Source organism: Trachymyrmex septentrionalis, unplaced genomic scaffold (assembly GCF_001594115.1).
Source record: "Trachymyrmex septentrionalis isolate Tsep2-gDNA-1 unplaced genomic scaffold, Tsep1.0 scaffold69, whole genome shotgun sequence".
Classification (NCBI taxonomy): Eukaryota; Metazoa; Arthropoda; class Insecta; order Hymenoptera; family Formicidae; genus Trachymyrmex; species Trachymyrmex septentrionalis.
In genome coordinates, this window is record NW_017305873.1 from 2,693,638 (window position 1) to 2,710,134 (window position 16,497).

The following is a 16,497-nucleotide window of genomic DNA, read 5'->3' on the forward strand; positions in this document are numbered from 1 at the left end:
ATATCCCTGCAAGCTCATCAACTATCTCTCCGGTGCGGTCTTTTTAATATATCGCCGATTCCGATCTTGTCAACAACTGTAGCCTCCTTTTTCACCGAATCTCGGGGGGCTTGTCTCACATTCTAAACAAGTCGTATCTACCTATCCATCTACCATGCAACATCCGCCGTCGCGCGCTCGACTGCATTTCTACGTCACTAACGCGCATTCCACGATGCACCTCTGTCCTTCTCCATCTCCTTGCTCTTGTTTGACCGCGGCGCCCACCGTCGACGTTCGCGATGATCGCCCGCTGCTTCCTTTGCTCTCCCTCTATCCCGTCTTTTACATTCTACCCCGTCTATTTTCGAACTCGTTGAAAAGCCATGGCGACAGCACTTTTGCACGCGCCGCCATGTTGGCGAACGCTCATCCTGATGTGTCAGGAAAATTCAAGGACTTCTCGCTAATTTGTCGTATTCTCTTTTCTCTACAACTTTTCTAATACAGATTACTAACCCTAATTGGCATTTGTGGGCCCAGTAGACCCAGAAATCTTCTTCAACTACATGTTAAGAAATGTTGTTTGTAAAAAATGTTTTTCACAAGTTTACTTTAATTTTAAGTTACATAATTCTATTCTACATAAATCATTCTAAAATTATTGTACATTAATATTTTAAGTAGAAATGTTTTTATTTAAAGTAAAGTCCACATTAAATTGCGACTGCGAATATGATGACAGTTAAAGAAATTTCGGAGCAAATACCGATTAGTGTTAATTAGTAATCAGTGAAGAAATTGAAGGGAACGCCGATTGAAGCACGAGAAATTAGAGAAAGCTAACACGAAAGAAAAACTTTATATCAATGTGAAATCCTCCGGCAAATCTGCCAACAGTCATAACAAGTTGCATGAAACGTCTCTCTGCAGGCCGTGACTTCCGCTCAGCACGAATTGGCAATGAAAGAACGTGCTGGCTATCATCTTGAAGAAACCTCGACGATCGGGATGACGATCGGTCGACGATATTCGACTCTTCAGGAAGATGCGAAGTAAAGAGAGAAAAGAAACGGCGACACACGGACGGACGGAAGAAGTTCGGAGGCGACGAGGAAACCGCAAAGAACGATAATGACGAGACGAGAGGACGCAGAAAGCGAGAGGCACAAAAGAGAGAACGCCGTGGAAGAGAAACTGGCCCGAGGTAATTGCCGGGGCGTCTCTTCGCACCTCATCATCATCATCAACAGCCGCGTTGCCCTCGTCGTCGTCGTCGTCGTCGTCGTCGTAGCCGTCGAGAGTTCCTGAGACCACCCGTTAGAGTCACCGACGCCGTCGGTTTTCGTCTGCATCGGCAGACGAAGCGTGCTGTCTTCGTCAAAAGCTTCGTCAAAAACGACAGTCTAAGCGAAGCGTTTCGCAATGGTCGGACAACACGGATAATGATCGAAGGATACCTGATACTTGCACGAGAGACACTTAATTATATCAAGTCACGCTAGATTTGGCGGATCGTTGCACTGTTTCCTATCATTCTAATTAAAGCTTACCGTCACATACATTTTGCGTATGTTAAAATTATCTATCCGAAAAGCATCCAAGATATTCTTAATATTTCCTTAATGGGGAAATAATAATAAAAAGTATACAATATTTGAAATTCCAAATAAATGTTACACGCATGAAATAATTAATTTAAATAAAACACAAAAGAAATGATTTACGTGAAATAGAAAGGCAATCTTTTTACAGCATATTTTTTTAACATTTTTGTTCTTGAAACAGAAACAAGTGGTCAGATCGCACCATGAGATTATCCTTCGCAATTATTTGTCACAAATTGCTCTTTAAGAATTAAAGCGAAGAATTTCGCCCGAATCGAACTCAAGCTGTGCGATGTTCTCCCTCTGAAAAAAAAAGCACGTCATCCCTCAAAAGAGGATCCACGACCGCCGTGTTGCTTCTCGCGGCAAGAAGAAGAGAGATCGATTAAACGGGACCGGGATAAGCATCGGAAACGATGCCAGATAGTTGTCCGTTGTCGCCTCTGAGGATCATAGATCTTACCTACGTCGAGGTCCGAAATTCCAGCCGCCGTTGCGGCACGGAGGGGACGACGAAACTGAGCCTGCTCGACGGCACGGCGGCGGCGGTGGAACGAGACGCGCCGCGACGCTCATGGAATGCGAACGACGCTGACCTGGACCACACATGACGCCGCGGTCGGCTTTAAACGACTATCGTGAAATACGATAATGCCCCGTCGTTCTCGTGCGCTGAACACGGAATCTGAACTTGGACACGGAAGACGGCTCGCCGAGAGGTCGAGACTACTACTGGCACACGCGGCGTTTTCCTTACGATCGTTTCGACCGTTGCAAGTGTGCTTTTTGGTAGTTGCATGCGCTCTAATCTAAAACAATGACGAGACTATTTGAGGAGTATCGCGTTCCTAGTATACATCTGCTAATAACAGAACTGCTTGTTCTGTGTCACATACTACTTGATAAATCTCGAAGAATATCGCTCTCTTACTTTAAAACTGACGTGGCTAAAAAAATTGTAAGGTTCTTACAAAATTAGAAAAACTGTTTTTCAATTTGATAAAAAGTTATTGATTAATCAAAATATTATATCAGCAAAATGAATATATTCTTAACATGATTAAATATTATTTTTGTTACTTTTTCGATTCATAACTTTTGAAAAATCACCCTTCTTGAGTTGGGAAATACATTTTCATATAAGTTTTAAAATAGAACATCATTATACCAAAGAGTTAATCACAACGGAAGAACGTTAAGTAATATACGCGCTGAAAAAAATGATGTTGTATCAACAGTATTATTTTAATTGAAAATAATCTTATTAACAACACAGTATTAATAAGACAAATCAAATTTTATTAAATTTTATTAAAACAAGAGTATGGAATTAATAAAATTTTAAATTAAAATAATGCTATTGATACAATATTATTTTTTGTTCAGTGCAGATTATAAAAAAAAAAAAGATAAAACTACAAAATATTCCGTGTAATATTTTCAATACACAAAATAAGAAAGAAACGAATGATTCTCTCAATAAGTAAGTAGCGTATCCACGATACGCACTCTCGATACGCTAGAGTAGCATATCTACGGCACTCGTTAACGTTGACGTATCCGCGAGGTGTTACGCCAGTGTGTCTTCGCACGGTCGCTCGTTCTCGACAGAAACGATTATCGAGGATGAAAGAGAGCCGCGGCGGGCGAAATGGAGGAACCAGTCCCGTGCGGCCGAGATGTGGTGAGACGCGGAGGACCGGAGGCGACCGGACGATCGGACAGACGTTACGGGCCGTGCTAAGGAAAGACGAAGCGTGCGGGGTGCGAGAAAGAGAGCGAGCGGGCAAAAAGAAAGGCAGGAATGCACAACGGTAGCGAGAAACAAAGTGAAACTTACGAGCTGATTCTGATAGGCGGTGACAGCGGTGAATATAGCCTCCGGGAATATGAAGGTCTTGTGCGGCTCCTTCTCGAGGTCCACTATCGGCTTCGTCGTGCCCGAGTCTGGTCGCTTCACCAGGTGGATCCTCGGTTGATACTTGTGCATGGAGTTCAGCACCAGCTGAAAATTAACCCAAACTAACTGTAGACTCAACGTACAACGAATAGTGTGTAAAGTCACACAAGAAAATGAAATGTTGATGTACGAGTGATTTTACAACGGAGATTACATTTGCATTTAAAAAGAATATCATTATGTTTGTAGAGAGATACACTGTTAAAGTCACAATGTCAAATTATATCCAATTTAAGTTATTTTTAATCATTTCTACACTGAAAAAAAATGATTGGTTGCTGCAACAAATTTTTAGTTGTATTAACCTATCCACAATGTCAGTAGTATATGATTTTGACGAGTTGCTAACGCAACTAAAAGTAAAATCTGGTTGCTGCAGCCATGTAAAAATACTATGTTATATTTTACTATCTAAATTGTTGCAACAATCAATCTTTTCTTTCAGTGTATAGATTGCAACTGCTCAATATATTGTTAATTTAATTAAAACAAAGGAGTTAAATAATTTAACTTAAAAAAGGTATTAAATTTAACTCAAATTTATTATTTATTATATGCATACGTTAATATGATATTATTTACTTTGAAACTAAACAATTTTACCACAGAAATGAATTGATTTACATTTTGACACATATGGAAATTAATAATAATAAAATATTAAATAAAAAATTAAAGTGATTAAATTACCATTGCTCTTTTGATACCTAATACGATGCAGAAAGAATTAACTGAGCCAATTCCTTACATCACTTTAAAATCAATCAAATAAAAGGTTTGTAAATAAACGCTTGATTTTCCAAATAAATATTTCCTTAGGAAGAACTTTAATAATAGTCACTTGTATAATTTAAAACACTCTTGCATTGTTAAATATTAAAAAGTCAAATTCTTTAAGTTAAATAACATTAAGTTAAATAATAAAAGTTTTGTTATTTAATTTCCAAGTACATCAAAGTGCATTATTCTAATACGAACATGTAGTTAAAAAAACAACTATATCTAATCAACTCATTTCTGTAGTGTATTTATTTTAGTTGGACTACACATTTTAGTTAAATTAACAACATTCAATAGAAGTAGTGGCGCCTACAGAAATGAATCAAAATAATTCAAATTAGATATATGTAATTTGACATTATAAATTTAACATTGTATATCTAATCTCGTATTCTAAGTTCACAATGCCATAAATATATCAGCCATTTATGATATCCTTCAATTTTCGACACGCTACGTTTTACTATTACTTATAAATCATCGTTTTCGCGACGCAAAATTTAGACGACTATTCCTTCTCAAGTCGTGTTATAATTCAACGAGACAAATGAAAATAACATTGTGTAATCGGAAGATCTCTCGACACAAAAATCGCAGGTGTCCGATTACGTCCAATTAAAGCCGTAACGAACTAACCGAACGATTCGACCCGGACGACGATGTGAATATCGTCGAACAGTTTCACGCGTTTCTTTACGCATCGCATTTTCATCCAGCCCTTATTTCGAAGGGCTACCATTAGATATTTTCAAATCGCTGACGGCTCATCTTTTCCCGGTGACGAAGACGGCGAGATTACGATCGAGTTTCACGTTGACTTTGGTCGTTCCGGGATTTGAATCGGCGACGAAGCCGAGGGTACGCGATAGCATTAACAACAACAGCGAGGATCTTCCCGGTGCGGGAAGAAAAAGCGTATGAATTAGGAGCATCTCGGGCCGGGCGCGCTCCCCGTTACCGTTCAAAAGAATCACTTTGCTCGCGTCTGGCAGCGTGTAATACCCTGAATACAAAATGAGTACCGTGAAGAAGCGCTGCCCCGATCGGCGTTCCTATTTACGTCAGTCATCCGATGAATTAAGGGCCCCGATGCGCCGGCGAGAAAGAGGAGCTCGGGCTGACAATGAAACGGTGGAAAAGGGTGGGAGGGGCGGGGGGGAACTGAAAGAAGAGCGAGGTGGGCGAAGACGCGGCTGAGATTCCCGTGTCTTATGACAAACGAGACAACGGACTGTCAAATTATCCCGTGGAGCGACTAAATCGCGCTACGATGAAATTCGTTTTATCGGCGTCATTTTTATCCTTTTTTTGTAAACGAGACGTGCGGTGGGTCGGGAGGTTGCTTGAATTTGCGGTGATGACATCCTTGATGACTTTTTGATTTTAAAGCAACGTGAGGAATTGACTCAATTAATTCTCTTTCTCTCTTTATATAGACACACAATGATATTCCTTCTAAATGCGAATGTAATCTTCATGTATAACGTTGAAAAATCACCCGTATGTCATCACTTCATTTTCGTATAACTTCACGCCTTTCAAAATTCTCATAAGCGCTTGGCAATGTCACCACTGTTGAACTTTACCAGCTGCGAACGCCTTTTATGTAAAACCAGTCGTGTCACACATTATGTGTGTAGTTATAGAAAAAGAAAATTATCCGGGGGGAAAAATGTATTTCGAAACGGTGTAAAACGTGAAAGGTAAGATAAACGCGGTGTAAAAGCTTTAAGCGACGAGGCGAAATGCCGCCGTGTTGCGTTCCACTTTGCTGAACTTTGTTGAACCTAACAATCGATGCCGGTCGACTTATTAATGCAACAACCGGAGGACGCGGTAGGCGTGCACTCGCTGTCTTCGACGCCGACAATGTCGTACTTTTAGCCGCAGCTGCGCCGAGTAACGTGTAAAAGTTTAATGCGCGAGTTGTCTCGAGACAGCTACGTCTACCCGTTCCCATCGCGAGAAAAAACGTGGAAAATTTCTTGTCCGTCAGAAAACGTCGACAGTTCGATAGAGTTCTCACATTACACGACAATTAAAGTTAGCTAAACGAGATATATGCAAAAGGATACTATTTTTTTTAATTAAGTTCTTTTTTGTAGAATTTTCTTCCTCGAGCTACAGAGATTTAGAGAATTTTTTAATTACACACAGAAGTTGATCTTAGAAGAAAATTTCTTTTCACGATAATTATATAAGTTTTAATTATAATCATAATAATTAATCACAACACTTTCATAATTACAAATATATCAAATATCATTTCTCACAAATTGAATGTAGGTAGGTATTTAAATCGACACTATTTTAAATTTAGAAAAAATATTAGGAAGATTATAAAAATTACTAAATAAAAATATTGTAAAATAATTATAATCGCCTTTCTTTTTTCATACAAAAATATAATCAATCTGTTTCTATCATTTCAATAATAAATACTTTCTAACATTTAAACTTGGAGGTAAGGAAGGAGCAAGAGTAGATTTTATTTCATTTAACTTGTCACCGCGGTTCGCAGATCGTTCGGAACGGTAGCACTTTACATTCGAGAGATCAATGCACGTTACTACGTAAACGCACAATCGAGTTATTCATCTTGCAGTTGTGAGAACTTAATAATAAAGGTCGATTTTCGCGGTGGTCTGACAAGTGTCACGGCGAATTAACCGGATGCCTCTGTGCGAGAAATAGACGGTTGAACAAGGCTTATTAATTAATTAATCCAATAAGAAACTTAACACATCCGTCGCAACGCGAATTGGAATCTGCACCTCGTCTTGCTTTTTATAGCGATCCGATATAGAAACGCCGGAAGTACAAAGATAATTCATACGAAATGATCAGCGCTGAACTGCTAAGTTTTTATTCACAGCTTCATTGAGTTTGAAAATCTAATTCAATTAGCGACACGAAACTAATACGTTTTCCGTCGTTATTCCTCTGGTCTTTACTTATTCAACATCTTTCGAAAATTGACAGAAATTATCATAGCAATTCAATTATTGTGCCAATCTGCGCGAACTCGCAGTTCAGCGATTGAGCTTAATGAGACAGGACGGGGGATGGTAAAGTTTTTCTAAAGATACTCACGTGCCCATGCCTGTCCATGTCGTTGTTAGTGAGCTTGACTTTCTCGAAGGAGACGACTTGCTTTCGGAGCTGCTCGCCCGTGAAAGGTGAATCCGGATGGACGTAGAGTCGGGCTGGCGCCGGCGGATCCGCCTTTCCGGCCACCAACCAACAGCTCCTGTGATATGCGTACCGATACCTTTTATTGTCGACCGGTACAATATCCATCAGGACCGCGTATCGACTGTCCGCCTTCAACCCGTTGAATGAGACACGACACGTCGGAAACATCCGCCTGCGCAAACACAAACGCATATCCTCGGTTAAAGAAGAGATCTGTAGAATTCGAATTAAATTTAAAACATACCATTTTTAAACAATTGCCAACTACTAGCAATTGTCATGTTTGAATTAGCGAATTTGATTTCCGCAGTTATAGAAATCGAAGTTATACAGTAAAAAACATATTTTGTATTTGTGTTAAAATCGGTCCTTGTTTAAATTTTTGGGTTAAATTTTTATATTGGAGTGTTAATTTAACATAATGTGATGGTGTCATTTGAATATAATATTTTGTGTTAAGTTGATATTCAACTTTTTAGTATTAAAAAGAACGACACAATTTATGAATAATTGAACAAATAGCATAAAAATAATAGTATTTTCAAACGTAAAATTCAAGACATATGAATAAAATATATTAATTTTTAACATATTATAAATGTTATAACTTAAAAATATATTATAGATGTTAATTTTACTGAAGAAATGCACTTCCGCAATTCGCATAGAAATAGTCAACGTTATATCGTTTATATTAAATATTTTACATAATATTTCTATTACTTCCTAACATATTCATCTTGTTAAATTAACATAAAAATTTAGATATAGACCACCATTGGGACACACGAAATGTGTTGAACTTAACACAAATATTCCAATTGTGTACAAATCTTTTAATTGTTAATAATTAATTCACGACTCGATGCAGAATCCATAAACTGTCTTCTGACAATTCCGTTATAAAGCTGCAGTTCCTAGAATAACTTTTACGACCATCAGATAAAATTAACTGAAATTGATTAATTAATTCTTCGTTTTCCGCTAATGAAACGAAACTAGAAATCTCTTTAGATATTTGTGATAAAAGAAATGTGTCGCGCTTTATCAATCAATGGATCCAGGATGATACGCGATAATTTTAGGGTTGACCCGTTCACGATCACCGAAGGGGGGGGGGGGCAAGAAGAGAATAAGCGAAGAAAGAGGGCCGACAGGGACGAGAGGGAGAGATGGGCCCGGACTGGGGATTAGTGGTAAGGGGACCGCGGGGACAGGGAACCTGGCGTGAATGTTTTGCCTCGGAGGCCAAACATTAATACCGTGTCGGGCCCCCCGCTGCTCGACCACTAAAACGCGGGGACACCCGCCGATCTTATCTACGTCTTCTCCTCGGTCCTTGTCGACTCGGTATGCATTCATCCCGCCAGCGCCACGAGTGTGAGTAATGCTTTTATTTATCAAGCCGCCTTTTGTTAATGAATTGAACGAGGGAGAAGGTGGATCCTTACCCTCGCGCCACATCACCCTCCTGCCCCTTCTTCCTCATTTGTGCCTGATTTTCAACCCTCCCCTCCCCCCCCCTCCCCCCTTTCGCGCGACCATTTTTCTCGTGACCGCGTGCACAAACTCTGAGGATGCCTGCGACTTTTTTCCCGTCGGATTAGCCACCAAATTCTCGTCCCGCCGCGAAGATGATGGCTTTAAGGATGCGTCTGAAAACTCAGTCTGAGTACCGGGAACGCAGAAATTAGTCAAAATAAGAGATACAGACAATCCTATTAATACATTTATTGTTTTTGACATTTTCAATATTTTACAGTTTCGCATTTTTGCAACAGAAATTGCATAAAGTTGCCAAGTTAAAAGATTCATGCTTAGAGCGTAAGTAAGAAAATTGAACTCTACCCTGAAAATCTCTAAAGACAGCGAGAAGCGTAATTTACGGAAGAAAGAGAAGAGGCCGCCGGGGGTAGTTCCAGGACTGCCTAGCGGAAAGTCTAAGAGGCGATAAAGGGGCGGTAAGTTGACGGCTGAAGGGAGCGTCGACCAATGTCGCTAAGACGCAGATCTAATTACCGACGCACGAGTAGGCGCGCACCCGGCTGGAGGAACGAATCCCTCGCAGAAGGGAATCTACGACGAATAAAGAGCAGGGATGTTGCCAGTCGTGGCGGGCAATTAGGCGCGCGTCGGCCGCGTCGTCCCTCCCATCTTTTCCGCCTCCTTTCTCTTCCGGAAAGTTTCTCGGTTCCTTGAGAACCTCGTCAGTGTTTTTCTGTGCGACCATCCTTGCACCCCTTGATCTTGTTAGATCATAGCCCAGGACTGGCGACCTTAATCCTACTTACGAAGACCCAACATTTTCCACCCATGAAAAAAATATTTGACAAAGGCACAAAAAAGAATTTTGATGATAATAAACTACACAGTTGGAAAATTTAAATTATTAAGTATTAAATTTAACACATGTTACGTTTTCAAACGAAATCTAGTCCACGTTGAAATTTTTATGTGAATTTAACACAAGATGATATGCTAGAATGTAACACAAACATATAATATTTTGACACAATTTGGAAGCATACGTTCTCAATGGAAAATTAACATTCATAATATATTAAATTCATCTTTTATTCATTTATTTTAGAATTTACGTTTTAAAACTACATTACGTTATTTGTTGTACACACTTATAAATTATCATACTGTGTCATTTAACACTAAGAAATGTTATATCAAATTAACAACCAGTTCAGATATACTAAAAATTAAATACAAAAATTTTATCAAAAACGTTTAACAAGTTTATATTCTACTAAAAAAAGTATAAATTGTCTGGGACGACATAGAAATAAATTTTAACTTGTAGCACAATTTAATAATCAATGAATAAACAGGATTTTAAGCCATAATTCGCTACGTTATTTTTACCTTTCTCCTGAAATAATGCCTATCGTAATTATGTCACAAAATTCTTATTCTACGATCAATTCGCCCCGTAGGACGTCACATCAGTACAAAGGACTATTCTAACTACGTCGATAGTTAACTTCGTGTCCAATGTTAGCATTTCCGTCGTTAAGTCGAAGATATATGCTTGAGAAGGTGGTATATCGCGAAGCCTCGAGACAAACCGCGAACATAAAACTTCTCGACTGCCTTCCGCGAATAGGCAGCCCCTGAGAGATCCCTCCCTGGACTTCTCCCCTCACAGTGTGATCCCACTCGAATCCTCACGCCTCTGGTCGCCACCGCTCGTCCCAAGGACCCCCTTATAAACTGGCATAAGCTCGCCCGGTTTCTACACCGGCCCGACTAATTGACTGACGGTCAATATAGCAATTTAACCCGCCAGCTTGCCACCAACTCGTTCTCCGTTTTTTATTCTTCTGCCTCCCCTCCTCTCGATCCCTTCCCCTTCCCGTCAATGGCCCCCTGCGCTCAGGTAGTCTTAACTCTTTCACAGTTTTATATTACTGAAGTGTATTTGTGTGCGGCGTTCTTATCCCTTTATTTGTACGATGTGTTGCATTATGTTACTTTCTTGTTATTCGCAATTGAATTTGTTTACTCACAAAGAGGCGAGCAAGCGGAAATATTGCACGTGTACACGTATGTTAAGCTTACATTTCATCTAGCCGATCACTCGCTGCGTTTTTATATTCCCGAACCAATTGAGAGTTTCATGTTTAAATTTTTATTATTTTCTTTCCTGCCGTTTCCGAGTTCGTGATCCATACCACGTCTATAGCTTTTTTTATATTCACCATCTCCAGCCACTTGTTAAATAACGTCGGCTTACCGCAAGATAGTTGCATCGATCTCACTAATATTCTCGCCAATTTTCTCTTTCTCTTACCTCTCTCTCGAATCAATTTTTTTAATAAATAAGAATCGATAAGATAATAGACTGTTGTGTGACAAAAAAAATTTACAGTTTTATCTTTCGTAAAACGGCGATAAAATCTGTTTCTTCACGTATTATTTATTTCATTTTTATTATTACACAGTAAAATATTTTGTATTTGTGTTAAAATAGCGATACCTGTTAAAATTTTTAAGTAATTTCTGAGTGTTACGATAAAACAATTCATTAAAAAAATAAACGAATAAAAATAATGCATTTTAAAACGCAAATTCTATAATAAATGAATAAAATGTATTTTAATTCAATATAAATGTTAATTTTACTAAAATATGTTAAGTTAATATATAAATTAATTGATTTGTAGTACCTATGTAAATTTCACTGAAAAAAATATGTTTCCATAATTTGCTTACAAATTATGTCAGCGTTATATTCCTCGTGTTTACCTCGTATTAATTTTTTACATAATATTTGTGTTAATTCCTCTCACGTATTCATATTATGTTAAATTAAAATAAAAATTTAGGTAAATCATTTGGGACACGTAATATGTGTCAGTGTACTCTTTATTCAGATTTGAATTTCAAGACAGCATTATTGCTGATATTTCGCTTGTTATTTGTGCAATTTCTAATTTTTTTTGCGTCTTTCTATAATTTACAAAGGCACATCAATAAAGTTGTTATTATTATTATTATTATTTATATTTCATTAAAAGTTGTAAGTTATAATTTCTGCATCACGTATTACAAAGGATTAATCTCATCAAACTTTTAGACTGCTGATTGTTCCCAGAATAATATCGTTCCCTCCCCCGTTTCTCCCACCTAATTCCCGCAATTAAAGGATCGCAATTTCAATGCGATTAGAACGTTTGCTTATGTTTCGATGTAACATGTCAGGCGAGTGACAGCTTGCTCAGGGTAACGACACCTCTCGCCCTAACCCTAGCCTGTTTCTATCGCCGGGTTCCCCCTCGGGAATTTTCGTGGGTGTCACGACGTGACCCGTGGCAGGACGTGATTGAGTTTGCAGCGACATCGCCCCGGGGGCGACGGCGGTTTCGGGACGAGGGCCGAAGGGGTGATCGGCCGCGAGTAATGAGAAAGAGTCAATCGCCCCGACGTTGTCCAGGAGAGAAATTCAGCCTGCGATGCATTAGCGGTACTACATCGTCCCGAGGGAATTCTTCCCTGGAGCATCTGGTTGCCTCGGGAATCGCGTTTATCCTCTCTTCCTCTTGTTCCCCTCGAGAAACGAGTCTAGAATTGTTTCTGACTGCGATCCATCGATTAATCGTTGTGAAATACGCACGATGCTGATCCTTCTATCTCAATATCAATGTACAATAAAATAATAATCATATCTCACGTTTTCAAGTATTGTTACACGCAATTTTAGATTTATTGTTTGCTATATCAATATGTTGACGCTGGCGGAGATAACTGCAGATTGTGATTTGTATGTATTACGGAATCATGTTACACAATAAAGAATTATGTAATATATACGAGTATTCATCAAACACTAAAAATAAAATAGACTTCAAAATTAAAATCATATAATAAAAAAAAAGAAAAAAATTCAGTTATAAGAATTAACAATTGCGCGATGTCGTTGAACTTGATTATATCCGACACCCGAAGAAAAAGTTGTTTCGATTTAAAGAAATTATGTTCAAGTCCAAGAAATGAGGTTCAAATCATGATTTCTTGGATAATTTTAAATCTTTTTTCAGAAACAACCTTTCCTCCGGATGTGACGATCACCAATCGCGTGATTAAAACTTATCGATGTCCATCTGGAATGCCTGCGGCAGTTATCTTCGATACCGACAAATAAATCAGCGTTATAATCCAGATAGCGATCATCCTTTCAGGCAACGGAAATCGGACATCGATAATTTGAAGTACTTTGACCTTACCTGCCAGTCTTCGTGATGATCATCTCCGTGCCGAGCTCGTTGAATTTATCCCAGAGATCCTTGGTTTCGAGGTGGCACACCACATGCCTGAGCTCCTCGCAATTCGAGCGTTCTTGGAGCAGAGGATTCGTCACCGGCGAAACGCCGTTTCCACTCGTGCTTCCGGTATCGTCCGTTTCCGGCTCGTCCTCCGGATTGATCGTCTCCAAGACTGGCGGGGCACCTCGAGCGACCCCGGAACCGCTGGCTTCCCTTTCTGCAATCCATGTTTTCACAATGTTCGGTATAAGTATTAATATCGTGCGCGACATCAAAAAAATTATAATGTATATCTATAAGCTCTGTAATGCTATACTCGTATAATACCGAATTATCCTCTATAGAACGTACTCGTCGCCGCGTCATTACTATGAATTATTATTATCCACCTCGTGCAGGTTTTTATTCGCCATCAGCGCGCCGCTGTACACGGGTACATAACCGGAAACGACCGCGAGAGGGAAACCGCTTCCGGCACGATCCGATATAAAAATCGAGGATCGCTGAAGCGTAGTAAAACCTCATTGCAAGCGAAGGCAGTCGGGCTTAAGGACCGGCATTTATCACTGCCGTGTCATTGACGCTCGTTTTTACCCGTTCAGAAGTCACTAAAATAGCAAACGGCGAACAGGAGTTACCGTGAATGAATCGCGCTCGATGAATATTTAAGAGCCGTTCAATTACAGTTATATTTCGCCCCGTTCATTCTCCGTTTCGCGACGATATTTTTCTTGCGTACTGGCGATACTTTCGCCGCTTCGCGCGGCGAGCGAAATTAAAAACGAGACTCTGTCGATTCGTAATTTACGAGAGGGCCGCCCATTACCGCAAATCGTTATTAATTTCGTCCGAAGGAGCCGACATATTGCGATAACTCGATTCTAAATTACGCATGTACAAGCCTCGACACCGATTAATACCTATCTCTGTACAACGCTTTTATGCTGCGCCGCATCCTACTTGCCACTCCGCGAGCCTGCGAAATGTTTTTCGACCCTTCTCGCAAGAAAACTCTCGCATTTACATATATGTGCGGACGTTAATGAAAAATCGCTTTCGTGACACGCAATTATTTATCGTTTATTCGACAACTTTATTAACGGAATAATGAAGAAAGGGAGTGTCCTTGATTAAGATTTTAATCGAAAATTGAAGCTGAAAATGGTAAATCGAAACGAATTGAAACGATGCCCGTCCTGTTTGGATTTCGTATCGCGAGAATTGAATACGTAATATGAAGTTGAGACATAATATGAAGTTATAATATTAAAGAGCTTAAATAAAAACTGCAATATCAATAATGATGCGATATACGTAAACGTTTTATCTACTTTAATTAATCCGGTTTAAATTCTTGTTTTCACTATTAAATAAATCTCAAGATATCATCGGACAATTTTTATTGTGCAGCGCGGAAGTAAGATCGTATCGCAGTTGTGTCAAAGCACTTGGAAGTATACGGCACGAGAGGCATAAAGTTCTGAGAAAATCACGTTGATTAAAACAGCTCACTTGATTAATACCGCAAATTAACTCGGAGACGCCGCGTCTCATTGAGGCATTTTATTTCGCGTAGATCGTGCTAATCTCTCGCGTTTATACGCGTAAATGTTTACGTATATGCCGATTTAACGTAGCGTTGTGCACACATTATGGTTACACGCCGTTCAATCATATCGACGTAAATCTAAGCGTAATCCATTTGGCGGTGGTTATAGGTATCCGGCTATCGATGATAATATATCGTCGGTCTGGCGATAAGCAGATTCCTTCGACGGTTCGGCATCGCGATCGATTATAAATAACGCTGCGAACGTTCCGCGCGAGAAAAGCCAGCTTTACAATTATATTACGCAGATTGTTTCCGATTTTAATGACGCAAGGAAAAAGTAATCGGCTGATAAAGCGATGTATTGCCGTCGTGCGGTGATTAATCGTTGCGCCACGACGCAACGGGCGACAGGAAGTCAAGCTCTCTTTTTCAAGATACTTACACGCGAATTTCTACAGGATGTGATTGTACGACGCGAAGATTGAATACTCGACGCATGTGACTCGCCGATGCAAAGGGTTAATTTTGTTTTAACGACCTTCAACCATTGTTGAGATAAACATAATTGTTAAGGAATAAAACTTGAATTTTTTTAAATTACAATTGTGGCACATATAAAATTAATTTCATTCGCACACGACGAAACAGAATAAATTTTCAACATCGTGATTCGTAGTTTAAGCAACGTAAACCACATCGGTGCAAAAGTAGTCCTGGGACGATTCTTTAATAAATTCACGATTTATGCAATTTTTTTTTTTTCGTAGCTTTCCGATAAGGGCCATCTCCGCGCACGCAGTTGAGATCATAGTTATTTATATCTAACGGGAATGCGAGATCAGCATCTGCCATTTTAACAGGTCCCTTCTCCGCGTAATTCGCGGACACGTATTTACCACGTGCGCCTTCGCGTTTCCATGGTAAGAGCCATCGTTGTACTCGGGGAAACCGTAATAAACTTCGTAATGGGCAGTTACGAAGTACCGACCTGGCTAGTATGTCAGGTGCCGGCTATCAATTTTGCACGTTGATGCCGCGCGCGCGAGGAATTAATTGTCCATTCGGCATAAGGCGAAATCCGGCATCGGTATTATAGCCTCGCTTTCCCGGTTTTCTCTCTGCGAAAATCCGTAATTGATCGCCGTATACAAGCCCGCAGTATATACACTGTGCACTGTTTCTCTTTCCTTATCGGAAAATAAGCATGTAAAGAAAGAAGAAAATTTTAACGTCACTAAGATAATACGAATCGATTACAAGTCAAAAGCAGGATGGAGGCACCGCGCGAAATAGATATGTAAATTATTAGCTGCCAAATATAATTTTGTATTTTTTAAATATAGAAAGAGCGGAAGATTTTGCTGAAAGATTTAAATTTCGCAGATCTGAAAATAATTTTGTTAGACCATCAAAATAATTATGTAGGACACTTAAATTTGTTACTAAAATGTCAAAACTTTTTGCAGCATTGCTCATCATTTCTGAGACTCTCACATAATTATTTTGACAATCTAATAAAGTTATTTTGAGATCTGTATCTGGCTAAATTTTTTAATACTTCAGCAAAATCATTCTTTCGGTATGTAATACCTATATAAAGTATTGTAAATATAAATATAATTAAATATAATATATAATAAATATATATGA

The 16,497-nt window shown here is 39.2% G+C and overlaps 1 protein-coding gene across 1 annotated transcript in view; it reads right to left on the bottom strand.

The window, feature by feature from the left end:
* LOC108753330 (T-box protein H15-like) overlaps positions 1-16,497 on the bottom strand; it is a 57,407-nt gene that overhangs the window by 15,858 nt on the left and 25,052 nt on the right. Inside the window, exons 2-4 of the mRNA XM_018494819.1 lie at positions 13,257-13,512; positions 7,420-7,693; positions 3,427-3,591 (exon numbers count right to left, since the gene is read on the bottom strand). Of these exons, the coding sequence (XP_018350321.1) occupies positions 3,427-3,591; positions 7,420-7,693; positions 13,257-13,512 (695 nt within the window). The remainder of the gene's footprint in view (positions 1-3,426; positions 3,592-7,419; positions 7,694-13,256; positions 13,513-16,497) is intronic.